This window comes from Diabrotica virgifera, chromosome 7 (genome assembly GCF_917563875.1).
Source record: "Diabrotica virgifera virgifera chromosome 7, PGI_DIABVI_V3a".
NCBI lineage: Eukaryota > Metazoa > Arthropoda > Insecta > Coleoptera > Chrysomelidae > Diabrotica > Diabrotica virgifera.
Window position 1 is genome coordinate 211085629 of NC_065449.1, and position 27339 is coordinate 211112967.

Here is a 27339-nt window from a genome sequence, read left to right on the forward strand (position 1 = left end):
GTAAAATTATGTATAGTTCATATAATTAGCTACAATTTGTAAAAGTTTCAAGTTTCTTCATTGTAAAAAACAAGGGAATATAAGCATTTTCCGTTAAAATCTTTTTTTTATTTAAAAAATTAATTAACAAAAAAAATTATTGACTATTCGTGTATTGTTCCCGCGAATGCATATGTCTGCAAATTTTTAGTCACTTGCATTGAAGAAAATGCAGTTAAATTAACGTCCAAAGATTTGACCCAAACGATTGAACTAAAGAAAAGCGTTTAATTAATTAATACGACAAAACGAATTATAATGGTAATTGTAGCACAAAACGTCTCTACCGGTGGTTTTTCTAAGACTACGATAAAAACACGAATTTTTTTAATTCGAGTTTTGGTTGAAGTTTTGTTTCGTATCGTATTGAAATTTGACACGAATAAACGCCGATTTATATATAAACAAATATATGAGCGTTCAAAATTTGAAACTTTATTGTTTATTTATGAAGCATAACGTAAACAATTAACGTAAAAAGTGATATTATGTATAGTTCATATCATTAGCTACAATCCTTAAAAGTTTCAAGTTTCTACATTGTAAAAAACGAGAGAATTTAAGCATTTTCCATTAAAATCCTTTTTTTTTATTTAAACAATTAATAAACATAAAAAAATTTTATTGACTATTCGTGTATTGTTCCCGCGAATGCATATTATGTCTGCAAATTTTCATTCATTTGCATAGAAGAAAAGTCAGTCAAATTAACGTCTACAGATTTGATGCAAACTATTGAAGTAAAGAAAAGCGTTTAAAAAATACATACAAACCTTAACGCAATACATAATAATTATCCTCAGGCCAAATAGGACAACAAACTGTGTCTAGTAAAGTAGCATTTTTAACGCTCCTATGGAGTGCTAAAAATTGCATTTTTAACGCGGTTGTAGAAAAAAACAATTTATAGCACCAAAAGTAAACAAGTTACGCTCAAAATAAAGTTTGTCCCTTTTGTTTTGGCAAAAAAATCGGGAAGATCATCACCTAATTAGCAACTTCAATGAAATTAATCGTTACCGCTTTATTATATGATCTGTAAGTTTCATCGATTTTTCATCGTAAGTTTCATCGAAGTGCTTATTTTTGAAAAAATTTGGGTTTAAAGTAAAATTTTTAATTTTGAAGAAAATCCTTTTTTTTCAAACTACATAACTTATAAATTTCGATTAGAGATACCAAAAATCTGAAAGAATAAAAAAAGTCGGCTTTGTTTTTCCTAATTATTTTATATTTTTTTGTTTTTCTGTAAGACAAATATTGGTTAATATTTGGTGTTTCTAAATTTGCATACACTCGTGATTAGTGACTCGTTCAAGCTCTTTTAACTACAGCTCTTTAAAAAATAAGGGCCCAGAGCACGCCAAATAGAATTCTATTTTGCTGACGTCACAAAATAGAATTTCATAATGGGAGAATACACGGTTGCTAGGCAACGTGACGTCACTAAAATAGAATTCTATTTGGCGTGCTCCCACACAAGGATTTTGAACCGATGAAACTTACAGATGATATAAACAATACGTACACAAGTAAATAAATATAAATAAATAAATAAATACGTACGACGTACACAAGTAAAAATATTACAAGCATGTCAAAAAATGTATATTTTTCTTTTCATCAAGAACTTCCTCCGCCACCTGAATACATATTTAAATATAACCTGCCAAAGCAAGATATTTCTACTATCGTCAGATTAAAAACTCGACACGGGAAATATGAGGCACATCTGCACAAATTAGGAATAATTAATTCATCAGTCTGTTTTTGTGATAATGTTTCGATTAGAGATTTAAACCATATTTTCTTGGAATGCAAAATTAACGAGAGATATATAAATCAATTATATTACAATTTACGACAAACACAAGTTCATTTTCCAATTAGTATAGAATATCTACTAAGTTGTCATAAAATGGAAATATTTAAATTACTCATAAACTACTTGAAAGAAATAAATATAATCATTTAAGTGAAATAGGTATAAATATAACAAAACTAATAAATTGAGGTAAAAATAAAATAAAAATCTGTGGCTAACGGACTCGCATCCAAGCCATTTTTTCACACACACACACGTACACAAGTAAAGAAACTTGTGAAGTGGTAACGATTAAGTTCATTTGAGATGCTAAGCAGAGGGTGATTTTCCCGATTTTTTTACCAAAAAAAATGGACCAACTTTATTTTGAGCGTAACTTGCTACCTATGAAGCTAGAAATTTTTTTATAACACAAAATATAGCTTTTTAAACACTTTAAAAAAGTTGTAATGTTTTTCCTAAAAAGTGCTTAATCCATTTTTCATTAGCTGTAACTCTGCTTCTGCTAGGTAGAGACCTAATATCGAAAAAACCGTCTAATAACGTGGTTATTTTGTTGAAAAATGAACATATTCACTCGCTAATAACTCGAAAAGTATTGACTTGGTGAAAAAAGTCTATAGAACGAAAGTTGCTTAGAATTAGTCAGTTTATCCATTTTCGGACTTATTTTTAACATATATTTTTTCACCCCCGAGAGGGTGTGAAACTCACCCTTAGGGCAAAAGCACACATCGGCACAATATCACTTTTTTGTCTGGCATGTTAGCTATACGTATGAACAATTTCATGTCAATTCAAGCGGTTCTTTAAAATATAGAGGTTTTGCAATATTTTACCGTTAAAGAACGTACTACATATTATTAGTTTTCTCAAGATTCGAAAAAAATAAATGCATTTAGATAGCATTGGACCAATACTTAAAACCACTATAATTAAAACATATTTCATTTTAATCATATTGAACTATCTACTACCTATAAATATTGGTCTAACCTAATCCATCGTTATTTTTAAGAGTGTTCGATAAATAACATACAATTCAGGCATTCAATATAATTCTTTTGATAAATTAATAAATATAGTTTTTTCAAGAATTTACTTAAAAAATAAATTAAAATTCCAAAAAAAGCTTTTAAAAAGAAAAATTTGATTTCTTTCCAGGTGCCATATGCGGTGGACAATGTTGCGACGAAAAGACGGAGACCTTATTAAGGAAGCAGGGCCAAAGGGACTTCGCAGCCCTTCTCCGTCACAACTCCAGGTCGCTTCAGGGATTGCTCACTTCCACGGCGACAACTTTGCAAAGTAAGTTTCCGAATAGCTCTAATTAACTCGTAAGGTTTCCAAATTTAATGAATGGCGGACTTCGGAGAAATCAAACTGGGCTTAGGGGTTGTAAATTTCGTTAAGAGGTTTCCTATTGGCTGGATGCTGGACTTATAGCCACTAATTGCTTTTGGGTAATAATTGTACAATATGTAAGCGTAAACTTACGGAGCCGGTCAAAGTAGTAAATAGCTAATTTGTTTAAAAGATACAGTTACAAATAAAGGAAATTAAGTCTATTCACAAGGGTCTCTGGACCTGCCTTTTATCAATATTCATCACTATAATTGAGGTCATCCGTCAAGGAGATTTCAATATTTTAATAAAAGACGTTTCGTGCAGTATTCCTGCACTCCAGTTCTAATGATTGTGAAGTTACATAATGATGTAAAACAATGGGCATTGTTGTTAAAAATTTAATAGCTCAAAAATACATTAGAATTCTTAATGCTACAAATACAAAAAAACAAGAAATGTCACAAAAATCATTAGTGGTAAAAATTCTAACGTAACATCTCATACAATTAATAGAAACGTGAGGCCAGGAGAAGAAGTATTTTGTTAGCCATAAGCTTTTTCGTTAGCTTGTTCCAAGATAATTCTTAGAGTACAAATGTAAATGTGGTCGATAGTGCAGCGTTTAGCGCGAAAGGCTTGCTTGCTTCCTAGTTTCTTGTCTAGCTCTAGCTTCAGTCTATTCAATATGACCTTGTGCATTATTTTGGATGTGACACTTAGCAGTGTCATTGCTCACCAATTATCGCATTTACTTAGATTGACCTTTTTGGTATCTTAAGACTACACCCTAGTTCCATTCCTTCGGGAGCTCCTCGTCGGCCCATATCTTGTTAAAGAGTTTGTATAACATTTCTACTGATTCTTTTGCGTCAGCCTTTATTGAAACTATCAGTAGATTGTCACTTACAGCGGGTTTGCTATTTTTTAGTTGTTTCAGTGTGTTTTGTATTTCTTCTTTCGTAATTTCATCTGTGCTAATGTTTAACTCTAACTTAGATCTATTCTGAGCAACTCTCAGCTGAACTTACAACTAAGAATCAAGTTCCTAAAATGTTATGTGTATCCTGTATTACTATATGGATGTGAAATCTGCATCATGAAGGTTAACATGATGAACAAATTAGAAGCCTTTGAGATGTGGTCGTATCGTAGAATGCTCAGAATATCTTGGGTTCAACGCATTTCAAACAGAGAAGTCTTAAACAGAGTAGGTCAAGGCGAAGGTGACTTAATGAAGATGATAAAAAAGAGAAAACTTGAATATCTGGGGCATATTATGAGAGATACAGGATGCTGCAGTTAATATTCAATGGAAAGATCGACGGAAAAAGAGGAATTGGTCGAAAGAAATATTCATGGCTCCGAAACCTTCGTCAATGGACTGGCTTATCAGCAGATCAATTGTTACATGCCACACAAGATCGAGAACGATATCGGCAAATTGTTATGGAAGCTACCCACTCCTAAAAATTTGGGCACGGTACTTAAAGAAGAAGAAGAATGTTTAACTCCTGTATTGCATTTCTTCATCTATATCTGCTCTAATAGCTCTAATTAACTCATAAGGTTTCGAAATTTAATGGATGGCGGACTTCGGAGAAATCAAACTGGGCTTAGGGGTTGTAAATTTCGTTAAGAGGTTTCCTACTGGCTGAATGCTGGACTTATAACCACTAATTGCTTTTGGGTAATAATTGTACAATGTGTAAGCGTATACTTACGGAGCCGGTCAAGTATAGTATTGAATAGCTAGTTTATGTGACAGATACGGTTACAAATAAAGGAAATGAAGGCTATTCCCAAAGATCTCTGGACTTGCCTTATTAATATTCGTTCTTTTACAAAAAACATATTTCTTAATACAGTTACACAAACTAATTTATCACAAAAATTACGATTTTTAGGGATGTAATAAGTCGATTTGGCCTAATTTACCTACATGCAATAGCTGAATTTTTTAATATTGCTCCAAAACGGTTTAAAACTTTTTTTATGAAAATTTGTACTGTGTCAATATGCTATGGTCAAAAAAACCGAAGTAGCGAAAATATTTTTTCTCGGTTTTTATAGATGTTTAGAGGAGATCTCTAAACCACCACCCTTAAATTTTTTTAGTATAATATTGGATTAAAAAAAGTCACGGCAATAGAATGAAATATCAATTTTATAACTTTTTTGTCTGTTATGGTAAGGGAGCCCAAGCGGGGATTTTTGCAGTTACTCGAGCGCGTCAGATTATCATATGGGGAGAAACCAGGTACCCTGCAGATGTACCTCTACCATATATTGGCTCTTAACACAGGGAAGTTCGTTAAGGGGGGACCGAAAAAAAATCTATCCTAAAAATACTCTAAATTGTCGAACTAAGATAGGGTAAGTTAAGTACCTACATGCAAAAAGTGTATATTTCAAAAATCTGACAATTTGAGCGGAGCGTAAGAAGATGGATGGGTCAAAAAGTTTCACAAAAAAAACGAATATTTCGCGAAATGAACGTCAGATCGAAAAACTAAAAAATACGTCTTCAATATTTTTCAAAAATCTATCGAATAGTACTAAACATGACCCCCACGAAGAGGGGTGGGAGTAAATTTAAAATTTTAAATACAAACCCCGCGATATTTTGCAAAATGAACATCAGATCGAAAAACTGCAAAATACACTTTCGAAATGTTTTTGAAAAATCTATCGAACGGTATCAAACACGACACCCCACGGAGGTGGGGTGGGGGGTTACTTTAATATCTTAAGTGGGACCCCCAAATTTTTATTGCAGATTTGGATTCTTTTTTCGAATTATGGATAGATGGCGCTATAATCGGAAAAAAGATTGTTGGAAATGGAAAATTTAATTAAAAAGTGGAAAAGTGGATAAAAAGTCCCCACTAAAATGGAAAATTTTATTTAACTTTTTTTAGTTTTAGGACCTAATAATCACAACCCAATAACGCTCGAGTGACTGCAAATTTAGCATACTTTGCTCCCCTACCACAGTATTTGTTTGTAAAGTCATTAATTTAGAAGATACATTGACTTTTTAAATGCTGCAATGTTTCATATGATCAAGATTAAAACGTTTATCCTTGATCACAATCCCATCTCCCACAAAAAGAAATCATTCCTTGAAATGCCCTTCTCTTAAGTTTAATTATAAGAATAAAGGTATTTTTCAAGATATGTGCTAGTTTACCAAAAGCGGCCCATGCCAATTCTGTTCTTCTGTTAATTTCAGCAGCTTGATTTGGTTTTCCCACTTTGATGACATGACTCAGGTATACATAATGTTTAACATTTTTTATGGTTTGGTTTTGTGTTGTTGTATTTGGTCCTGGCTCATTTTTATTGTTTTAATCTAGTTCTAGAGTCTGTGTTCTAGAAACACTTATGGCAGTTTGAAAGAATAATTACAAGACTGGATGGTGAAGAGCGAATATCCGCCTTACGGTCAGCTGCATATTTAACACTGGATGTTGACAACTAAAATGACAGAACAACGAATGAATGTTGCGGAAATGAGAACGAGTGTATCGAGGAGGGATAAGGATTCTTCAAAAACTAATACAATAATACTCAGAAAAGAATCGATCAGATGTAAAATAGAGATTGATGGCATCAGTTTTAAACAAATAATAGAAATAAAATATCATGGAATTACACTGTCCACCTAAGGAGACTTGGACAAAGATGTGAGATATCAAGTACAAAAAGCAAATAAACTGGCAGGATCTCTTAATTACACTATATGGTTGAACCGACATATTAACACTGAGATGAAGTCAAGAAATTATAAAGCCAATATCTATCTAATCAGCCCTAAACATCCATCCTTGGATATAGGCCTCCTCTTCCTTCTTCCATGCCTCTCTATCTTGGGCAATTTGCATCCATTTTGACCCAGTGTGTTTCTTCAGGTCATCTGACCATCGCATCTGTGGCCTTCTCCTTTTTCGTTTGTGGTTCCATGGGTCTCCAATGTATTACCATCTTAGTCCATCTTTCATCCTTCTGCCGTAGGGTGTGTCCGGCGAACTTCCATTTAAGCTTTGCTACTTGGGTAGAGACGTCTTTCACTTTTGTTTTGTTACGGATCCATTCGTTTCTTTTCCTGTCTGATAATTTAAATTATCAGACAGGAAAAGCCAATATAAGACCAATAATAACATAGACATCAGAAACGAGATCCGATACAGCCACAACACAAAGACTATGGCAAACGACAGAGATGAGAGTACAGAGTACTGAGAAGGATTACAGGCAATACGCTGAGAAATCCAAAGAGGAGTGAAGACATTAGAAGAAAGTGTAAAGTATGTATGTATGTATCGGTTTTAGAACGTCTTTCGACGTTGTCCGATGCCTAACTTCCACGTCCTTCTATCATCCCATTGGCCATCTCTAAGATCCCTTGTATTCATTGCTTTGGTTACCCCTTCTTTCCATGTCTTTTTGGGTCTTCCTCGTTTTTTGCGGTTTGGTGGTACCCACTCCAAGATCTTTTTGGGCAATCTTGTGTCTTCCATTCTTTGAACATGACCATACCAAATCAACTGTTTCCTCTCAATGTCTGTTGTTAAGTAACCATCTATTCCAATTCGTCGTCTTACTTCCTCATTTCGAATTCTTTCCCTACGGGATATACCTAACGATCTTCTAAACACATCCATTTCTACAGCTTCTAATTTTTTCCTGTTGTTCTCGGTTATTCTCCAAGTTTCTGCTCCGTAAAGTAGGCTGCTTTTAATAAGTGTTTCATAGATGTTGTATTTTCGCTGTATTCCTATTTCGGAGCTCCAAATTATTCCATTTAGGCATCCAATTGTTCTTCTAGCTTGTGTTACCCTTTTCTTTATTTCCTCATCGTCTTTTCCCGTTCTATCGAAGATTACTCCCAGGTACGTGTATTCACTACAGGATGTGATTTGTTCATTATCCTCTAGTTCGATATTGGATAACTCAGCTCCTATGGGTAGGTATTTAGTTTTTTCCACATTAATTTCCAAGCCCCACTGTTCATATTCCTCCTTCAGTTTTCTTGCCATATACTGTAGGTCGTCTTTATCATTAGCTATGATGACTTGGTCATCAGCAAATTGTAAGGTATACAAACAAACCTCTCCGAGGTCTATACCCATACCGTGGCATTTACGTTTCCACTGGTTTAGTGCTTTTGCAACATATATCTTGAACAAAGTTGGTGAAATACAGCAGCCCTGGCGCTGTTTAAAGTACAGTGGATAAATAACTGGATGCTAAATAGAAAATAAGAATGGAGTAGCCACATAAGTAGATTTGGGGAGACCCGTGATGTCAAAATAGCAAGAGATAAATCACCAATCGGTAGAAGAAGTAACAGCCGACTGCGCAAAAGATGAGTGACAACCTTCCATAGAAGTATCCATCCGCCAATGAACAAGCAGAATTGCTTATAAAGAGGAAGAAGAAGATGATCAGTATTTGTTTATTTCAAATTATTGAAGAATTTCACGCCATAATACTTTTCGTGTGACCCTCGTAGAAGCTAATAAAACAACCGACCTGATTTCTGAAGCCCTACTGTTTACATAAACATCATATAATTAGCGAACTTTTGTGACTCCATATTTCCATATTTCGAAAGTACGAAAATTTTAATTAACTGTTCATCTCCCCTTCTCCCCTTTATCCCACTCACCTCTCACAGTTTTCAATTTTGCGGTGTGTATACTAATAGAATTATTTCTGTGGCTTTCTACAGTTCCGCTTTTGTTGAAATAATCAATTTATTACTATCATGGGAAAATGTACCAAGTTTATCAAAGGTAATACCATGAGTCCTCTAAATTTTATCGACAAATTTTTTTTGTTTTCACGAAAACTTCTTTATTTGGTAAAATTACGAAAACAAACCGAATGATAAAATCACGAGTCTGAAGGACGAGTGATTTTATCCATTTCGGTTTGTTTGAGTGATTTTACCCTAAATAAAGAAGTTTAAGTACGAAAACGAAAAAATTTATCAAACAAAATTTAGAGGACGAGTGGTATTTGAAAAGATTATTTTGTGAACCAATATGTGTTATTAGTAAATACGGGCATCTGTGCAATATTTTTAAGACAACTAGGATCAATGTCTTAAGTAGGTTATAGATAAATTATTTTATGATTTAAAAATGAACCAATTTATTTATTATATTGTTAATACATAAAAACTGTTTAAATCGAAAATGAACAATTATTAAAAACACAATTTTTATAACTAATATGAGATTTTCCAATGTCGTTCGTAACGTCTAATCTGTCGTCACTTTCAGTATCATTAATTACAGTCGCAGTTGATGTACTGGCAATGCACTCAGTTGTAGTAGTTGTTCTAAGTTTATTAATAATTTTTTTATGATGTTCTTCATTAACTTGTAAATAAGGTTTTAACGAAGAAGCTGTGGCATGTCCAGTTATTTTTATTGCCTCCTGTTCTTGAATTCCTGCCTTAACAAGATGAGATACTACACTGGATCGGCTTGAATGATTTGTTATTTTTCTGTTTTGTTTGTCCAATCCGCATTTTTTTGCAGAGTTCTTCAACCATTTAGCCATTTCATTTGGTCCAATGGGAGTATTTTTATACCATATTCCATTACCTGTTTGCCAGTATGGATTTGGAGTAAGGAAAAATCTATCGCTGGTAATATTTTTACCACGCTTCTTCATGATTTTTTTATATAGTCTTATTGGATCTTTAATCTGGATCTTTAATGTTTGGTGTCAGCCATTTTGAATCCGAACACTTTTTTTGACCACCTTGGCATGTTTTGGTAAAAACTGGATTATATTCAATCCTTCCTGTTTCTTTGCCGGCATTATTTATTTCATATTTGAAATAATCAATTCTACAATGAACACCCTCACCACCGCGCCATGCTAACTCGTAAGAGACAACATGAAAAAATTTTATCTCTAATCCTAGCGGATTATTTTCATCGCACGAGTCTATAATACTCAAATACTCTTTTTCATCCAGCGCTATAGCACTTTGTTTTCTTTTTTCGGGACGACTTTGTAACTCTTTCCTTTTTGCATTTCTCACGTCTCTTGCCTTCTTAAATTCAATGTCGATAAACGGGTTAAAACTTATATTAAACTCTGAAAAATATTTTGCTTGAATCATTTTGGCTGTTACATTCCAAATAGTTTTAACAGAGTATTCCTTGTAATCTTCGCCATTCATTTTCTTCATATTCATTCCCCAATCTTCAAGAACTTTTGCAATTTCTTGAATACTTGTACTATCATTCAACTGATAGTTCCTTACTGTGCAAAATTGCTCAAATTGTGTCCAAACAGACCTTTTTGTCTTAATTGTATTTTGAGGCGTATTATTTTTTAACAAATCTTTAATTTGTTCATGATTATTGTCACCAAATCTAACGCTAACGTCCATTTTGTTTAAATTAAATTATGACGATGTTAAATCGCGAAAATTTAAATCGGTCAAAATTGCGCGGCCTACTTGCTTCGTGGTCTTACCCAGCTACGCTGGGTGAGTTCACCACAGTGCAGTGGTGTAATTGGTTTTGCCTTACCCCCAGGTGAATGCATTTTATTTAATTATCATTCACCCGTGTTTTTGTAATAATAAAATAGGAGAATGTAATTTTAGAACTATTTTACTAATTCTACTAATATAATGTGTATTTTAAAAGTAACTATTGTTGGTGTAAAATATTACGTTGTAAATATTCGAATCCTTTTATGTGATAACACTGGTTTGTTGAAATCGGCAACAAAATAGAAGAATTAGTTCTGTGTTCTGTGTACGGTTTACATCGGTTCTGTTTGACGTTTATGAAAAGTTTAGAAATATTTATTTTGAAAATAAAAACTGTAGAAAATCTGAGTATATCGTGGTTAGTGTTTTTAAAATATCTATGTACCAGGGCTGTTCATAAATTAAGTTAGTAAACACAGATATGTACGTATTATGTGAAATTTAGAGTACCTTAAGTTTTATCAGGGAAGAGACTGTTTTATCAAGGAAGAGGCTGTTTTATCAGTATTACACTCAATGATTGGCTAGAACGACGCGTGGTGATTGGCTGAAAAAGCAAAAACGTCAGAATTTGACAGGTGAAAAAAATAATCAGTTATAGAGTATGCATTGTTTTATTATTTGTTATTTTACCGGAGAGTATATAAAAGTACTTCGTTTAATTATGTTATTTGTTTATACGATTGTCAGGCTTAACATAACATTTAAATATTTAACTATCTCCCTCATATGGCAACCTGCTAATTCTGGAATTACTGGTAATGAAACAGCAGATCATTTTGTCAAAGAAGCTACCAACTTCAATATGTACTGGAGTAACCACAATTCAACTAGCTAACGATTTTAAACTGGTTTTCAAAAAGTTAGTAAAAGTCAGTAAATGTCAAAACTTTGGCAACAGAGTAAAATAACTTTACATGAACTCCAACAATTTATTGGTAATTTCTTCCTGGACTTTCTAACTAGAAGTTAATCATCGATTATTAGAAGACTCCGAATTCACCATACCAAACTTAGTTTCTTGATGTAAATCATTCACCAACCTGTATCCATCATTGGATATGAAACCTGCAGTTAAAGAAATGCTCAACAACCCTGCAGAGATCATGAAAACTATATTGTTTTTAAAAACCCATTCACGAGAACTGGATTTACCAATTTGCCACTTACCAAGTAAATCATAATTGTATCCAAATGTTCAGTCGGTAGTTGAAGTGATTTTAAAGCGAATAAATGCTTTTTAACTGAGTTTTTCATGCTTCTGAGACCTAATTCAGATTCTTTATTTAAATTTTCAATCTCAAAAAGACCTTTTCAATGATTGTTGACTAACATCCGAGAGTTGTCAAATTTGTAGCACATAGTCTACCATACAGAATTGTAATTTTGTGCAGAAAAATCTAAACTGTACAATTTTCAGTGCATCATCTTTTAAACTCGTAAATATTCTCACGTAAACGTCATTCGTTAAACTCACGTAAATAATGATATTTTTGAATATCTGCCAATTTTTATTATTATGAATTAACACCACAAAAGTATCCTTAAACTCAATCCCCTCCAAATAGTCTTCATCAAAAACAGAATATTGTATAGGAAGTACTTTGACACCTTCTAATCCACTATATTCATGGCTTATATCTAACTTTTTTGACTGTGAACTGGATGAATCGGAATATTTTCTTTTTAAAATCATTCTTGCTCTAGACGAAGTTTTTGAAAATGTAGTACGATGTCATCATCGTAGCCAAGAATTTGAACATACTTGGATATACTTGGCAAATATTTGCACATACATTCCAGTTCTACTCAGAAGAAATATCGTCGTGTAACTTTGCGTCGATCGAATTTATGATTTCACTCATTTTGAGTCATTTTTGCCAAACTTCTGATCATCACTTTTAACCGGAAGTGATATAAAAAACGGCAGTATATATTTATCTCATCTTGTTATGGCGCGTCGAATAATATATTGGTCGGACGGAAAGACAGACATTGATACTTCAAAATTTTCACAAAACCATTGTACTGTAATATTCTACTTTTATGTCGACGACATACTTTGACTTAGGGCCGGTTGTTCGAACGCTAATCAAAAATGATCATTATCAAATATTTAATTACTGTCACAACAGTCAGTGTCAACTTTGATTGGGTTGCTAAAAACATAATTATTGATTAAAATTATGAAATTAGTTAATCAATTATGTTAATAATTGTTATGTTAATTGATTAATTAATCTTATAATTATAATCAATTATGTTTTCAGCAACCCAACCAAAGTTGACATTGACAGTCGTGACAGTAATTACATATAATTTGATTGTGATCATTGTTGATTAGCGTTCGAACAACCGGCCCTTAAACTTGTTGATTTGATTCGTATAAATTTAATGATGATGCATTTGCAAAGAACCAACGGGCCGGTATAACGGTTAACAATATTTTTCCTAACAAGTATTACAATTTATGTTTTTTATTTTTGCGTATTCTCAGTGGGTGAATATATGAATCTGGTCTGGAAATGCAAATTAAAAAATATATATGTACATCATAAAACCGTTTTTTTTTTTGTATCATGCCCTAGAAAACGGTAAGTAAGAACTGTTTTAATTTAAGTTATAAAGTATCAAATTATACGGATGCATCGATACATACGATTGCAGGGATTTGACAACTATACATTACCTTGGAGAGTTTTTAATTTGTCTCAAACCGCCTCGCAAATGAAATGGTAATTTAATATGAAAAGGGGTTTCTCAAGCCTCACAATTGCACCCGAATAATTCAGGCCGTTAATGGAGAGAATAAGCGAGAAAAGAACAGGGTTGGTTTCGAAAGCAAATGGGAATTGTGCTTGAATCTGAAGACGACAGATAAAGTTCACTAGAGGACTATGTCCATACAAATATAATAAACATTTTTAAATTAGGTATCTTAAATTTTTCTATCGTGCCTGGATATTCACTGGAGACCTCATTTTTTTACAATGGTATCTGTGTAGTGCAGTGGTCATCCATCCTGGTTACAACAGGTGTCTTAAGGTATTTTCTTTTATTCTTATGGCTGTAAGTATATTATCCATTTATTCTATCTGTTGTGAAAACAACAGTTAAATTAATTCGCTTTATGTAAATTTTTGGGGACAATCTGTTGTATGTGGGTTGAAAAGTTCTCTCAAAAGTTTGTGTTATGTAGGCACAAAAGATAACGCACATGTGGTTGCTATTAGAAGAGGCATCTAGCCTTGCGAACTAAGAAAAACACGTGTGTCGCCCTTTTTCAGGCAGAAAAGTGTAAATTAAGATATTAATGCAGTGATTTTGAATAGAATTTTAGCAGTCCATTCTCAGGGTCCAAGGCGACTAGTTCGTGTGTTGCTCTGTTGTTCTCCCGCTCGCAATAATTACCTCGCACGTCAAATTTTAAGACGGTACCTAATGTGTATAATAAAGACTCTCTCTTTTGCACCTAAAACAATTAATCGTTAATTCCGTGCATTTGTTAAACTCGTTGTTGTTAATAAATGTTTTGTTCGCTTAACACTTTTATTTCTCGTTTGCACAACCCTTCATATCATGTTTATTAGTAACTATAAAACCAGACCAAATAAATCTTAGAACCAGCTGCCCTAAAAGTTCACTAGTTTGTTAATATCGAAGGACATTTCTCTGCTTTCGGACATACGCGTGTGGTCCAAAAATATTCACCTATGTCCAATTAGGCAAAAGGTAATAAATAATTAAACCCTTTTCGCCACGGTGGTGGGGTGAGATTCAGTAAAAACTCACACCACTATCCGTTACTGTTTTATCAAACGGTATCGCTTACAAATGTCTATTTAAATTTTATCTTCTATTGATCTCCATTTCTATGGTTTTCTAATACATTTGTTTCTTTTTCAATCTGAAAATTTGATACGAAACATACGATTTTCTATAAATGTTTACACGTTAAGAGTCTAAAACAAAAAGATGATCTCCTTGGCAAAGTATTTTGTTGAAATCCCGTTACTTACGATAAATTAGTTACTTATAATGGGGTAGTAAAGACGGCGAGAGACGGTCCCCTAATAAGAAGACGATCAGTGAGAAGACCACGAAAACGCTGGAATGAGAACTTACTGGAGGCACCTTTAAAAGCAGAGTCATATCTATGTTATAGTCAAAGTCCGAATTTCAGGCACTCCTATGTTTGACTAGGCAATCCTCAGGTCTGACTGATGGTTTTAGTCAAAGCCCGAAATGAATTACAGTTTCGAACTTTGACTAGTCAAACCTAGGAGAGACTAAGTTGGTCAGGCAAAGGTCGAAATTTAATTTTATGAAATCGGGGTTTGACTAGTCAAATCCCGATCAGCTATTAAAATGTCGTAATTTGTTAGATTAGGTTTAATAAACGTCATTTTTTAATTTTAATGTTTATTATTGTTATATTGCCATATTTAAAATAAAAAATATTAGTGTTTATTCTCACATGTTGAGGCATTATGGCAATTAGAGTTGCACAATACGTATGACCTTTTACACTAAAATTTTGGACACACACAATTTTGAAGAGCATTTGTTATTGCTGTAGCATTTTATAAAGCCTTGTCCTCTAAATAATTTAGAATCTTTTGTACTAATTTCTCTTAGGCTTAACGTCTGGAACATCTTCGAAATTAAGAAAATTCTCTTTGCATTCTTTTATTCGATTTCTTGAAAAAAGTGTGTTTATTGTTCCGTATTTCGTACCAACTCTATTTAAACCGTCAATTGTTTTATCTTGTATGATACCCAAAATATTTCAAGCATCTCCTTTGGTTCTATCAAAGCTGGGGATAGGTATTGTTAGAGTTTTTTCGATAGAAATTGGAGGAATTTTTTTCTCCTAATTGTTTCATAGCATTAGCCTGGGCATGAAGACCTACAATCGCACATCCTTTGTTCCAGACATTAAGCTGCCTCTAAAAGAAATTAGTACAAAAGATTCTAAATTTGGAGGGCAAGGCTCTATAAAATGCTATAGCAATTACAAGTGCTCTTCAAAATTATGTAAGTGTAAAAGGTCTAACGTACTGTGCAACTTTAAATGTCATAATGCCTTAACATGTTAGAATAAACACTATTTTTTTTATTGTAATTACCGGCAATATAGAAATAATAAACATTAAAATTAAAAAATGACCTTTTATTAAACCTAATCCAACAAATTACGACATTTTAATAGCTGATCGGGGTTTAACTAGTCAAACCCCGATTTTATAAAATTAAATTTCGACCTTTGCCTGACCAACTTAGTCTCTCCTAGGTTTGACTAGTCAAAGGCAGAAACTGTAATTTATTTCGGGCTTTGACTAAGACCCTCAGTCAGACCTGAGGATTGCCTAGTCAAACCTAGGAGTGCCTGAAATTCGGGCTTTGGCTATAACATCTACACAAGAAATGAAGAGAAAGAAGAGAATTACAATTACAATAACCAGATTCTAATTGACCACAAATACAGCAAAGTACTTTAACCAAGGATGCTTGTTTTTATTATCTACTTTTTCTTCTTCTTAAGATGCCTATTCGTTCCGGATGTTGACCATCTTAACTGTTGACTATCCGGTAGTAGACATATTGAATCACTTTCTCAGGCTTTGATGCTAAGATATTCTTCTATTTCCTGGTCCGCTTTTCCAAATACCTTGGCCTGAAGAAATAGTTGCCAAGCCATATCTGTATTAATTTCCTATAATATGGTTAAGTTAAGATATTCTAATTTGAGCTCTTTGATCATGTTAATAATCTCGCATTCCTTGTCCATTTTACGTAGTACCTTAAAATTAGTCCACCGGGTTCACCGGGTCTGTGACACTCCATCTCGAAGCCTCGGGCTGTCCTAAAGAAGCTTCAGAAAGTGTCTAAGAGTCCACTCCTTATAATAACGTAGGAAATACATCTCATCTGATGATACAGATTTTGGTACCAAGTAGTAAACCGTGATTTCTGAAAATAGACTTCATCTTTACGTTGCTTCTCCTCTGCTTTGTTTTATTTCAGTAGGGTGGTCCCACTGGATGTATATGTTGGTACCAAGGTAGCTATTTACCTTATCAATTGGCTGTTGCATCCCTATCTGACTTATATCCTTTGTCAGCTTGTCATTCACTTTAGTGTGGGTAATTTGAATGTAATATAAATGACTTCTCGAGTCTATCATGTTCTACTCTATCAAATGCCTTTTTATAGTAGATAAATTAAACATTTTCTCCTTAATAAAGGTACTTACTGAGTTATCGACATTTAATAATACTATACATATTATTAGAAAATGTTGTTGATGACTTTTGTAATATCGGCCCATTTAACTAAAAAGTTGAAACGGATCTGGATAAGAAAGAGCTCAAAACTTGGAACAAGAGGCTGACGAGCCGACTCAATCCCTCGGGACTGCCGATAACATCACTATCAATTTCCCCAAATTTGTAACGAGGTGCTTTGTGTACTGTAAAAACGATTGTGGAGGACATCAAGTGAGGGGCTTAAAATTCAGGATAAATTGTTTCGGTTTAAAAATCGGAGGTCGGCCAGCGTGTAGCGGTATCTAAATTACCATTTGTGAAGTGTTTGGGAAATTTAAAATATGAGCTCAATTTGATAAAAGTTCACTGCGGCGACATTTTGTATCGTTAGCTACAGTATATAGCGCCTATATAGAACAGAGAGCCATAAACCTTTAATCGCTTGCTATTAAAAAGTTTGTGCTTGAAATCGGTCTCAAGAAATCCAAATCGATGGTAATATTTACGCAAAGCATAAATGTTCAGCTTCACTTACTGTCAATCAGAAAATCAAACAAGTAAACAAGATCTGGTATATCGGAGGCTGAATAACAACTGACTTTGAGCCAGATGCAGAAATAAGAGCCAGAACAGCAATATTCCTGATTTTAAAATAAAAATATTTTATGCATTATGACCAATAAAATATGGATCTTTAATTTGCGTACAAGAAAATTATAACAGAAGATTCATCATCATCAATGGTGCTACAGCCCTATGAAAGAGCCTCGACCTTCCCAAGTCTATTACGCCAGTCAGTCCTATCCATTGCCAACCATTGCCAGTTTGCTGCGCCTATTTTTCTCCCATCCTCATCTACACCATCTTTCCATCTAAGTTTTGGCCTACCCCTATTTCTACTTCCCACAGGTTGTGACATAAGGATTCTTCTAGGAGGTTTGTTATGCTGTGATCTTGCTAGATGTCCTGCATATCTTAGTCGTCCTATTCTTATAAGAGATACTACGTCTTTTCCACCAAATACATGTTTATATCTGTGGTATACCTCGTAGTTGTACCTCCTCCTCCAAATACCATTTTCACAGATGCCACCGAATATGCCTCTCAGGATCCTTCGTTCAAATATAAGCAGAAGGTTTTCATCCGCCTTGGAGATCCATGTCTCCGATCCATATGTCAACACTGGTTGTATAAGGGTTTTGTATATGGTTATTTTTGTTTTTTGGCTTAAGTTTCTGCTTCTCATATGTCTACTCAGTCCAAAATAGCATTTGTTCGCTAGGATTATCCTTCGCTTGATTTCTTCTGTCATGACGTTTTCCTTGGTGATCAGGGAGCCTAAGTATGTAAATTTGTCCACCACTTCAAAGGTAGAGTTATCAACAGAGAATTGGTGGCCGATGTTTCTGGCTCTATTGTTGGGTGTTGATGCCACCATCTTAGTTTTCTCCTCGTTTACTGTCAGGCCCATATTTTTTGAGGCATTTGAGAAGGTGGTATACATTTCTTCTAGTTTGCGTGTTGTGCGGGCAACTAGGTCCACGTCATCGGCATATGCCAAAATTTGGGATGATTTATTAAAAATATTTCCTCTGTTGTCTATTCGGGCATCTCTGACCGCCTTTTCCAGAGCTATGTTGAAGAGGAGACACGCCAGCGCATCTCCCTGTCGCAGCCCAATATTCGTTTCAAACGCCTGTGATTGTTCGCCCTGTATTTTGACTTTGCAAACGACTTTACGCATTGTAGTCTTAACCAATCTTATCAGTTTGTCAGGGATGTGGAATTCATCCATGGCTTCATACAATTTATTTCTTAGGACACCATCATAGGCCGATTTAAAATCTACGAAAAGATGGTATGTGTCGATATTGAATTCATTGGTTTTTTCCAGTATTTGTCTTAGCACAAAGATCTGGTCTGTTGTTGATCGACCAGGCCTAAAACCACTTTGATATTCTCCAAGAAGCTCCTCTGAATATGCACTTATTCGACCATATAAAATGCTCGGAAATATTTTGTAAGCTGTATTAAGGAGGGTTATTCCCCTATAGTTTCTGCATTCCAATTGATCACCCTTTTTGTGTAGCGGGCAAACGATTCCAAGACACCACTCTTCCGGGATTTGTTCCTCATTCCAGGCTCTTAGTATTATTTTATATATTTGATTAGTCAGGGTAGCACCTCCATATTTAATAAGTTCCGCGGATATACCATCACTTCCTGGAGATTTATTATTTCTTAGGTGTTTTATTACATCCCGTACTTCTTGAATTGATGGAGGCTCTAATGGTGTATTGTTGGTTGCTCTTGGGTTCGGTTGATTTGGATCTTCTACTTCGATGGTAAGTAGTTCTTTATAGTGTTCCACCCACCTTTTCAATATTTCTTCTTTTGTATTGAGTATGTGCCCCTCCTTATCCTTACATAGTCTTAGCCTTGGTTTGAATTCCTTTCTTGCATTATTCAGAGTTTTATAGAATTTTCTTGTTTGATTTTCCTGTTTTAATGCCTCAAGTTCTTCTAGTATTCTATTTTCATGAGTTCTCTTTTTTCTTCTATGAATGCACTTCTCTTCTCTTCTAAGGTCTTTATATTTTTGTTGTTTTTCTCGGGTTTTCCTGTGCTGCATCTGTTTATATGCATCGTTCTTTCTTCTTGTAATGTCCTCACACTCAGCATCGAACAGAAGATTAGATTTATTAATTTTCCAATCTTGATTTCCAATTGAGCTTTCCTTTGAGTCTAATGTAATAATATTGTATATTGTAGTTTGAAGAATATTGTAAAATTGTAAAATGTAATAATGTAATTGGAACGAAAACGACAATAGACTACCCCAGCTAATTGAAATACCATTCGAAAATAATATTTCAATCAACTAAGATAGCTATCGTTAACCCCAGCTTAGCTCAATCTCTCAGGGTGTGTGTTCGTCTTGTCCTAATCTTAGAATATGAACTCTGAAAATTTAGAATGGAAGCAAACAAAACAGTATTTTTAACCAATGATGTTTATTGTTCATAAAGATATAATAAAAATATTACGTATTAAGTGCATTAACAAATATATTCAAATTCTTGCCAAAAACTAACAATTTCTGAATTATACTTATGGCTTTTGGTATCTGGTTCGCTGGTAACTTCTTGATGTCGAATGGTACTGCTGTATAGACTTCTTGTAGACCTGGGCAGATGTTCGGCCCTAGGCCCCTGCAGCTGGAGATGGTAGTCGTTGCAGTCTATCTAGATGTCATGTTGTCTTCACCTTATAAGTAGCATCACCGGTGATGTTGACGGCCTGAGGCTCCCGAAGGGAGAAAGGCTGATTTATTCCCAAAAAACTATAAGATAAAAACACATATCAAACATCAAGAAGAAAAACCAAAAACGAGCCTTTGCCAAATAATCGTAAAAAGTAGTAATTGGCAAAGGATAAATTAAATGGAGTTAAGATGAGGGGAATAGTTAAAATTTTATTTACACGTGCATATATGAAAATTAGAAAGAAATAGGTATTTAAAACTGACCATGTGCTCGCAGACATGGAAGGTTAGGTTAGATACGTAAAAATGATATGATTGTAATTAATATGATAAGAATAAGAACTCACCCCAAGAGAATATGTAGTGTTGATGGAAAATAAGTCTAATATTCAAATTACATGCCTATTTAAGGAATAATTCTTCCCTTCCATTTTCAATTTGTGTCAGCGGGTAGGGATGAAGTGTCACTGTCACTTAAAACGACATTTGAAATGCCGACCAAGTACGTATGAAGTAGCAGGCATATTCCATATTGAAAGACAGATATCTAGAGAGTAAGGATATACGGGGTAAGTTCAGTATGTTCAGTTGATGATTTAGATGTTAGATGAAAAGAGAGATAGGAAATAGAGGATAATAAAAGAGGGCGCGAAACAAGTTTTTAACGAAAAAGCAAGTTAAAACGAATAGAAGATAATTATTAATGAAATATTAAAGAAAATAAAGTAAAATAGTTATATAAAAATAAAATACCAAAGATGTGACGTTTGTAACGTTACAGAATAATTAGCATTATGTCATATTATGTAAATGTCTTGTAATTCGCCCAAGTCGGCCACACAGTGTAACTAAAGGGGCGTTTAAACACAGCGATAAGTCACAGCAACTAGTTGTGATGACAAGTTGCTGTGATTTGTTGAGATTGAAACGCTGTTTAGACGCTGCGATAAGTTGACCACAACAAGTTGAAGAGGGGACCATTGTGTACATTAGACCCTTTTAGACCCTTCAATGAATTATAACTAGTTTTCATCCTAAACAAATAGATCCTGTTACTTTCAAAATATAAAGGTTGGGTATGTTATACAGGGTATTTACAAAGTTATAACCAATTTTATATGAAAATCGTAACAAGTTCAACTCACTGTATATATAAAAATAAGCACAACGGCAATGGTTTATTGATGCCATATTTTTTTATTTATTGTCAAAATTTTTAAAAATGATTGATATTGCTAATTTACTTTATATCTAATAAAGGGTGAGTTAAAACTCAAGTACATTATTTTTTCAGTAAAATTTAAATGGGATACCCTGTATTTTATATCACTATTAAAAAGTACCATTACCATACTTTAATTTGTATACAACATTCCCTATGCGTACGTTCAGAGTGGAGCGAAGAAAGAGTGCGAGCAAAGAGCACGAGCAAAGAGCAAAGAAGTGCACAGAATGGAGCGAAGAAAGAGTACGAGCAAAGAACAAAGAAGTGCTAAACCAGAGTGGAAGTTGGTAGTTACGCGAGACGAGAGTTTAGTTCTTTCCCACTCGGCAGGCATAGATAGTTATTTTCTTTTTTTTTTTTTTAGAAAACTCCTCATTGAAAACGTGGTACTTCCTAACTCGCAGAAAATGTTAGAGAATTCATCGTAAAGGCAGGTATACATATGCGCTCTGCTCGGTGTGCGAGCCGCTCGCGCGCAGCATTTTCGTCAGATTAGTACGTGTTTTCAAGTGGCGCACAAACGGCACGCACACGGCGCACCACAATCTAACTTCTGTCGGTTTTTCAACAAAAGCTTTGATGGTTCGCAATACGTATTTGGACGGGTTTCCGAGTGGTTTGTTGGTTTTGGCGCGCTTGAGTTGAAAATGTCAAAAAAAACATTCATAAATTAAAAATTAAACTTTGTTTCTGGTGGAGCAACGCAGTTGGAAAAAGCAGATATAATATTATAATTGTCACCTCATATAGATGTCACCTATTATAGATGTCACCTAAAAAGGTACCTCGCAACTTGGAAAGCCTATAGTTTTCTAACTTCGCTTCTGGTGAAGAAACGGAGTTGGAACAAGCAGATATATTATAATTGTGTCACCGGGAAGCAAAAAACCTAACGCACAACTTGGATGAACCTATAGTTTTCTAACTTCGTTTCTGGTGAAGCAATGGAGTTATAACAAGCAGATGTATTATAATTGTGTCACCAGAAAGCGAAAAAGGTAACGCACAACTTGGAAGAACCTATAGTTTTCTAACTTCGCCTCTGGTGAAGCAACAGGGTTGGAACAACCAGATATATTATAATTGTGTCACCGGAAAGTGAAAAAGGTAACTCACAACTTGGAAGAGCCTATAGTTTTCTAACTTCGCTTCTGGTGAAGCAACGGAGTTGGAACAAGCAGATATATTATAATTGTGTCACCGGAAAGTGAAAAAGGTAACTCACAACTTGGAAGACCCTATAGTTTTCTAACTTCGCTTCTGGTGAAGCAACGCAGTTGGAACAAGCAGATATATTATAATTGTGTCACCGGTAAGCGAAAAAGGTAACTCACAACTTGGAAGAACCTATAGTTTTCAGGGACTACCTTTTTCGCTTTCCGCTGACACAGTTATAATATTATCTGTTTGTTCCAACTGCGTTGCTTCACCAGAAACGAAGTTAGAAAACTATAGGTTCTTCCAAGTTGTGCGTTACCATATTCGCTTTCCGGTGACACAATTATAATATATCTGCTTGTTCCAACTGCGTTGCTTCACCAGAAACGAAGTTATAAATATATAAGTTATTTCAAGTTGTGCGTTACCTTTTTCGCTTTCCGGTGACAATTATAATATTCTGCTTGTTCCAACTTCGTTGCTTCACCAGAAACAAAGTTAAATTTTTAATTTATGAATGTTTTTTTTATATTGATAACGATTTTTGAAGTGAAAGTTGAAACGTCAAGTAAACTTGATTTCAAACTCGAATTGTGGCTTATGTCCAAATAAAATAGTAAATCTTATTTTGTATTTCTCACGCCGGTAAGAAGACAACAATGAAATGACCTTTTTTACATTGGTCCACATGTATATTTTTTATTTCAGCTTCGAGGTGGATGACGTCACTAGTATGTAAATGCCAAAAAATCATAATTTAAATATAAAAATCGACCTGTTTCCGGATTTTTTAGTCGTCGGTTTACGAAATAATGAATCTATTCCATTTGGTTTTGCCACACTGTAGAACGTAGAACTTTGGAATCCTGAGAAAACTAATAGTATTTTTGAGAAATTTAAACGCATAATGAAAGATTTGCCTGAATTCAGGTTGCCTGGATGACACAATATGGAGAAATAAAAATATTGGAAAAGATATGAAAGGCAGAATTTACAAAACAGTCATCAGGACAATAATGACATACGCGGCAGAAACACGACCCGACACAGAGAGGACAAAAAGATTGCTCGAAACAGCGGAGATGAAAACCCTTCGAAAAATCGATGGTGCGACTCTATGGGACAGAGCTAAAAGTGCAGATATACGACAGAAGACAGGGTAAGAAACAGAACAATAGAATGGAATGACCACATAAGCCGAATGACAACAGAGTAGTCAGGACAGCGCTGCGAGAGACGGTTTCCCAATAAGCAGACGATCAGTGGTAAGACCACGAAAACGATGGAACGACAACTTACTAGAGGCACATTGAAAAATCAGACAGTAATGTCTATACAAAAAGAAGAAGAATAATAATAATTTATGAAAATTTTGATAATAAATAAAAAAATGGCATCAATAATCCATTGCTTTTGTGCTTATTTTTATTTATACAATGAGTTAACTTGTTACAATTTTCATATAAAATTGGTTATAACTTTGTAAAATACCCTGTATAACATAACAATCCTTTATACATTTGTAATGGCGAAGTTAAGAAGATTTTGAATATAAAATAAAATACAGGGTGTTCCAATAAAAAAAAATTAAGTTTGGTCTGCCACTATGTTATCGAACACCCTATGTAACATTCTAATTAATTTTATAAATGTGAATCTCAAAGTTGGCTACAATTTTTGTTATTAACTTTTATTGCTATCTATTACTATAACGGATCTACGTAGCTTTACCCCACTAATCAATCACCCTGTACATTATTTAATTGGATATGTAAATAAATTCTAATTCGGTAAGATTCTCCTAAATTGATGCAGCCCAAGTCCAATGATAAATCGCTGTACCGTTTAGACACGACGATAAATTAAAACAACTCGATCCTTGTGATAAGTTGATGCAATCCGATACCAACCTCAACCCAACTCCAACTTTGATAAGTCGTGCGATGCACCGTTTACACACAATGATAAGTTGCAACAACTCGATTGACCTTGATAAGTTGTTTGATTTATCGCTGTGTTTAAACGATCCTTAATAAACACTGCCGATTAAAATATAGTGATATTTTATCCGTGAAATTCTTGTCAACATGAGCGGTCATAGGCCACGTGGACACAAGGCCACAAAGGCCAAGATCATTCCGATTGTGGGTGTACTAACTGGATATATAAAGGGTCATTATGTTGAATTACGAGAAACGTATATAAACAACAGATCGAGCGATAATCCACTCTTCCACGTATATTAGCATAACTGAAAGCTCTTTCATTCAGGAAAAACATGTTATCTGATTCTCGGTGATTTGTGAATAGTTTTTTCATGACAAGCTGAGTGTTTTTTTTTAATTGAAGGGAACTACTATGGAGACGGAAACGTTATCATGTCGCCGTTTAACGTTGCAATTGATCATTTGGAAATCTTGATAATATAACTGTTATAACGATACAAAAAATCGCATTATTTAGTATACAGGGTGATTCCCTAATCTCTGAGTTGTATATTCTAGACCTCAAAATATTAAGATTTAACCCAAATCACTTAAATAAAATGTGACCCCTTACTGAGTTACAGGGTGTTTTATTTAATAATTTAAAAACTATTTGTTTACTACCCTCGGAGATCGGTGGGAAAATTTACACCCAAAATAACAAAATTCAGTTTGGCAACACTGTGTGAATGTTGATAGTAACATATCCCTTTTAAGATAAACAGAACTGTAATTTAGTCCAGACAAACTAATATATTTTACTGCCAACAAAAATATGATTTTTCAACTAAATAATGTTTCAAATATGATGTGCAAAATAATTTTGAATTGGGTTCTGCTAATGATCTTGCTTTTTTGTCATTAAAGTAGAAAAAACTTTAAATTTATTCTTTATAATCATTATCGCCCAGTTCTCGTCTTATTATTTTCACTAGTATCCGTCGACTAATTTACAATGATTAATGCGATATTAATACATCTAATCGTTAGCGGCTTCTGGAGTGTCTTAGACATATCTTATTTCATTGATAAAATGCGCAGTCCCACCGATTTCCACTTGAACCATACCTAGTACTTTAAAAATATTTCACATATCCTTGACATACTTGGCAGAAAGTGTAGGTACTGTACCGGGTGTCCCAATAAGAATGGCTCTCGGCCATATCTCAGGAACCGTTTATAGTAGAGCTTTGAAATAAAAAATTTTATAACAAAAGTTGGCTCAGGAAAAGCCTGGAAATTATTTTCATAATTGTGGGTCCACCGCTAGAGGGCGTAATTGAATATCAAAAATAAAAAAATCTAAATTTTACAAAATTTTCCTAATAAAGGGGCACTGGAAATCCGATTATTGTATTCTTCATCAAATTCTGCGCATATTTGATTTAACAAGTTTAACTCTACCTTTGCAAATAAGAGGTGGGGGTGAGTGGGAACCTTGTTATGAAAAAATGGCTGTAAGTCCGGTTCTGCTAAATCAAATTTTGAAAACTGGGTCTTGTTGAAGACAGATCTTTTTCTTCAATGTAAGCGTGATAATTTTGAACCACCCTAATAAGTAATAAGCCAGCTGGGAGGCGTTATTTATTTTTTTTCAGAAATCTAGTTTTCTTTGGAAAATATTAAATACAAGTATACATTTTTAATCATACTTTATAAAATTAGATTAAATTAGCAATAGAATAGCGAAAACCGCATGTCGATACCTTTTTTCTATCTCGAAGATATCTCGAGAAACGTGTAAATTTTATACATAACTGTTACTATCACCGGTAAACTAAGTTAATGAAAAGTAGTGTGCTGTGGAAAAAAACAAAATAACATTTTCCAGATGTCAACGTATAAAATATAATTAATTAAAACAACAATATAAAGAGAAGCAATACTATTAAAATTAAATATAACACAGAACAAAAAGAACTACTTAGTGACGACCTAAATATTCAAATTGTTGCCCATCATACACTACTCTAGAATACATTATCCAGAGAATACTAAACGCCATTCAAAGCATATCGAGAGCAGAAATTGAGACTGCTGTTCAATCTACTCTTGAAAGAGTAAATGTTTGCAACGAAAATGATGGGCAAAAATTTGAACGTTTATGTCATCACTAAATAGTTGTTTTTATTTCTTTGTAATAGGGCTTTTCAACGCTTCTCATTTGTTTCGAGCCTCTGTCATATGCCGTATAATCCGTGTATAATATTAATATACGAGATATGAATCAGGCTCGAAAGAAATGAGAAGCCTTGAAAAGACCTAATATACGTTGAGAGCTGGAAAATGTTTCTTTGTTGTTTCCATAGCACACTACTTTTAATGAATTATTTCGTTTACCGGTGGCAGTAACAGTTATGTATTTAAATTTACACGTTTTGTAAGGTATCTCGAGATAGAAAAAAGTTATTAACATGCGGTTTTCACTATTCTGTTGCTAATTTTGTCTAATTTTGTAATATGGTGTTAAAAATGCATGTTTGTATTTAATATTTTCCAAGGAACACTAGATTTCTGAAAAAAATTAAATAACGCCTTCTAGCTGGCATATTACTCAGTAAGTTGGTTCGAAATCATAACTTTTACATTGATGAAAAAGATCTATCTTCAACAAGACCAAGTTTGCAAAATTTGATTAAGCAGAACCGGACTCACAGCCAGTTTTTTATAACAAGGTTCCCACTCACCCCCACCTCTTATT

At 34.0% G+C, this 27339-nt stretch overlaps 1 protein-coding gene across 1 annotated transcript in view; it reads left to right on the plus strand.

Moving 5' to 3' along the window:
• Positions 1-27339, plus strand: part of LOC114340589 (division abnormally delayed protein) — a 1420234-nt gene that overhangs the window by 535507 nt on the left and 857388 nt on the right. Inside the window, exon 2 of the mRNA XM_028291358.2 lies at positions 3029-3172. Coding sequence (XP_028147159.1) covers positions 3029-3172 — 144 coding nt within the window. The remainder of the gene's footprint in view (positions 1-3028; positions 3173-27339) is intronic.